At 42.8% G+C, this 4,389-nt stretch overlaps 1 protein-coding gene across 1 annotated transcript; it reads right to left on the bottom strand.

Annotated features, from left to right (window-relative positions):
• Positions 1–2,735: 2,735 nt before the first annotated feature.
• LOC121684256 (claudin-4-like) lies at positions 2,736–3,538 on the bottom strand. Its single transcript, XM_042064246.1, has one exon. It carries the CDS (start codon positions 3,397–3,399, stop codon positions 2,773–2,775), a length of 627 nt encoding a protein of 208 aa, XP_041920180.1. The 5' UTR covers positions 3,400–3,538; the 3' UTR covers positions 2,736–2,772.
• Between the last annotated feature and the right edge of the window lie 851 nt (positions 3,539–4,389).

Raw genomic sequence — 4,389 nt, 5'->3', positions numbered from 1 at the left:
ATTTTGTTGTCTTACTGTAACTGTTTTTCCATATCACCGAATTATGACGTGTCGGAAAGAGCTGTTGACCAGAACAGAAAGCATGAATTCTGTCCACGCAAGCAAAAAGGGCTTAAACTTTCATAGATGTCAGCATGAGTTATAAAGAAATCCAAAGGAATGTCCATTGGCTGCTGTTCCAAGTGGGTACCAGTGTCCATTAAAAAAAAGTTTAATCTGTCAGGATGCATTCTGTAACCTGGAACCCCATGATGTAGTTTGAGGCCATGTTTGGACATCCGTGTACATACACTCCAATTTTTTGTGACCGCTAGGACTGTACACTGCAAGGGCACCAACCACCCGTGCTTGAACTGTGTAGAAAGCTGCATATAAATAACAACTCGTGTCCACTGCGGTCCATTGCTGTTCGTGTGTATGTCCCCAAGAGAGTGCAGTTACAGCATAAAACACAGAGCAGTGACAGATGCTAGCACCCAGGGCTTTAGCTTGCTTGCAAGCATGGAAGCCTCCCCACCTCTCCTGAAGCTGCAAGTCCACTCATGACTGTGCTTGTCTATCAGAATCCAACCCACATTTTCAGTCCAATTTTATGGAAAATGAAGGAGCATTTTTTTTATTTGTGCCTGCAATTTCTAGATTTGTTAGGTTTGTTTAGCATTCTTAATGTTTGGCCATTGGATGTTATAGCAACAGCCCAACTGAAGTGTCCTGCAGTGTTTATATTGGAATGTATTTATTTTATCATTTATTGTATCATTCAACAATGATTTACTGAATCAGATTTACCTGAAAGAAGTGTAGTATTGGTGAAAACAGTACTTATCTGTGAACCTGCATGTGATATTCATTAGGACCATTGACTGAGATTCATGAGATCTCCTCTGGTGCTCACTGTCATTGCTTTGACTTATTTGCATGACAGTAATGATAATTGTTACACTTGTGAGAGAACAATAGCTGGAATGTGTGTGGAGTATATACACAACAAACGATAAACAAATTTGATATCTGTGTGTAAGAACTAGGCATGTTATCCCATAAAGATTGTTCCGTGGTGGCATGCAAAATAAATATATCAATTGATCGCCCTTTTTTGAACTACTAGGTATAGACCCTTTCAAGAGAGTTCCATTATCAGCATCATAGTTGGCCCCACAAGACTTCCTTTTTAACATTCCATATGTTATCTTAATGCAGAGGAAGTAGATTGGGGCCCAAATAGAATGTTCAAGCATTGTTTTTGTTTACCTTGTTGAAAGGGTCTATACTGGGGTGATTTATTCACTTAATATATTCATCCAAAAGATGTACCGCCCTAGAGTCACAGTAGGGGGAGACATTGGACAACCGACTATTTTACCCGTGTGCATTTACCGGTGCCTCGTTTCTGATTAGGGGTCTCATGACTACGGCTTTTTACTAGTTGATACGTTTTTCATGATATGTGTTGACTAGTCGTCTAGTCGTTATGTACCGATAGAGTGCTGGTGCTGGCGTTACTGCTAGTGGCAGGTGTTGGCAGTGGGAGTTTAATCTTTAGATGGTTAGAGAGAGAGAGAGAGAGAGAGAGAGAGAGAGAGAGAGAGAAAGAGAATGTCTAATGCATGGGGCTGATTCTGAGGCATAGGACAGGGCTTCAAGGCTTTGTTTAATTATATTTATATAACAAACACACACACACACACACACACACACACACAGCATGGGTTAGTTTTTGCCATTTGTAAGGTAAAATGCAGTAGGATGATTAGTAGTATGCTCAGGAATGCTATCTGAATGACTGAATGTGATATATGCCACTATGGCCAAACCAATGTTCCTCTGTAGTCCACGTAATGCTTCATGTTGTAAAGAAACTGGGCTTGGCTCAGTTATTTGAATACGAAGTCAACTGAATAAACTGCTTACCAATGAATCAGATAACACTGAACCGTTGTATGACCTTTACTTAAGACATTTAGAACATTTGTTTTACCTGCTATAATGAGCTAGTTTGATGACTTGTGTCTGATCTTTGAATTTCCCCTTGGGGATCAGAGATAGATAGATAGATAGATACTTTATTGATCCCCAGGGGAAATTCAAGGTCTCAGTAGCATACAAACAACACACATACATTCACTAACAGCAGAAAAAAAGTATCTATCTATCTATCTATCTGATCTGGTTAAAAGAAAGTTATTAATTGAGGAAAACAACTTTGATTCCAGACATGGAATTGAAGTTTGAGGTTGTTGTTTATACACCTGAGCTATTCATTGTAATAGTTAATTACAGAAATCACCCCTCTCGGGCAAGTATAAGAATTCATAATGAAGACAAAGGAAGAAAAAAGTTATGTTAAACCCCAAATGTTTATTACAATGTCTTAACATTTTTATGTTTTAAAAAATATAAAATTTGAAACATTCAGAATGTACAAGATACACAGCATTATATATACAAAACAACAACAAAAAACTCATGTGATATCAAAAGAGACATTAAAATGGGAGTAAAATTGCATACAACAAAAACCTGAACACCCACGTTCAGTCTTTCCAGTGAACTGATTGGCAGGTATTGTCCGTGTTGTCTGGGAGTGCACACCTTAGTAAAGAACTTAGCAGAGGACTGCTGGTTCCACCCTGGCTTAGGTGGCCCTCCCCACCCCATTTCAAATTCTCTCCTCTCTAAGCCTTTTCAGCAACAGTTGAAATGTGGCAACAAAAGAAGTCACTGTTTTTTTTTTTTTTTTGTACAAAGGCCAGAAAGTCTTTAATCGTTTTCTCAGACGTAGTCCTTGGGGCCGTTAGAGCGGGGGGCGGCAGAGTACTTGGCGGAATAATTGTCCTCCTTCGGGCAGTTAGCGCAGAGCAAGGCCCCTCCGATGATGAGCATTGCGGACGCTCCCCAGCCGATGTAGAGGGCGGCGCCAAGCTCCCTCTTCTGTGAGCTCACCACCAAGGGGTTGTAAAACTCCTGGATGACGGTGTTGGCCGTCCAGCAGACGGGGATGAGGCAGAGGATGCCGGCAATGAGGAAGACCACGCCTGATGCTATGCCCACTTTTGCTTTGGCGCTCTCGTCCTCGATGCAGTTGGTGCACTTGCCGCCGGCCGTGGCGAGCAGAATGCCCACGATGCCCACTAGGATGGAGATGATGCAGAGGGCGCGGGCGGCCTGGAGGTCAGAGGACAGCGCCAGCATGGAGTCGTAGACCTTGCACTGCATCTGGCCCGTGCTCTGGACCACGCAGCTCATCCAGATGCCCTCCCAGATGGTCTGCGAGGTGACGATGTTGCTGCCGATGAACGCCGTCACACGCCACTGGGGCAGTGCGCATATCACAATCACGCCGATCCAGCCGATAATACCCAGGGCAGTGCCGCCCATCTGAAGTCCTGCTGACACCATGTTCTCTGATGATCCTCTGTTGGTTCTCTGTTAGTTCTCTGTAGGTTCTCCGTACGTTGTGTGTAGAGCTGTCCTTTGTGCGTTTGTCTCTGAGGATGGTGTTGAGTGGGTGCTGCTCAAAGAGCTAATATTTAGGTAGGGTGCGAGCCAGTCCTTTTAAGCTCTGCTCAAAAGGAGGGGCTCCAGACACCTGTGTGACTCATTCACACACCCCCCCCCCCCCAGGGCAAACGGAAGAGACTCTCTTGATCTACATCTCTCTCTCGTCTCCTCTTTCTCTCTACCTTTCTTTCTCTCTCTTTTTTCCTGTCTTTGTCAAATTCAAACTAAAATCCAAGTTACTTTATTAGTATGACCATTGAGAAATTTAGAAATCTTCCACACCCATCTCTCTCTCCCTCTTGCTCTCTCTCTCTGCCCCTCTCTCTCTCGTCATGAAACCTCCACATTGTCATCCCCTTATGAGTCATGGGTGGTTTAGCAGCCTGGCAACCATTTGACTTTCATGGCAACAAGGCTCAGCTTAGCTCAAGAGTGAAGACACACGTGCTTGGAAGGGTTTCGCAAATATTTGAACACAAATTACATTTTGCTTTGAAACGCGTGTGTGTGTGTTTTTTTTTTGTGTACGTTAGGGATTATAGTGTGTTTTTAGTGTGTGTGTGTGTGTGTGTATGTGTGTGTGTGTGTGTGTGTGTGTTGTGTGTGTGCATGTGTGTGTGTTTTTGTAGGTTGCGATAGGTTCACATGATTTTTTTCTTTAAAGCTACTTTTGAAATTGCCCAGCAAAGCCACCACAGCTGCTGCGAAATCATCCCTCCGCATACACTGAAAGATTGAAGTATGGAGGCGATTCTGTGTGAAACTTGAATTCTTGAATTTCCCCTTGGGGATCAATAAAATATCTATCTATCTATCTAAAACAAGGACTTTAGGTATTTTTTAAACCGTTTTTTTAAAGAACACAGGCAAGCGCTAACAAAATTAAGC

This window comes from Alosa sapidissima, chromosome 15 (assembly GCF_018492685.1).
Source record: "Alosa sapidissima isolate fAloSap1 chromosome 15, fAloSap1.pri, whole genome shotgun sequence".
NCBI lineage: Eukaryota > Metazoa > Chordata > Actinopteri > Clupeiformes > Clupeidae > Alosa > Alosa sapidissima.
Note: the sequence above shows the minus strand (reverse complement) of the source record. Positions and strands in the feature narration are given on the sequence as shown.

Bases quoted from the DNA above. Each gene is read 5' to 3' on its own strand.
- LOC121684256 (XM_042064246.1), bottom strand. From the start codon at position 3,399: ATGGTGTCAGCAGGACTTCAGATGGGCGGCACTGCCCTGGGTATTATC.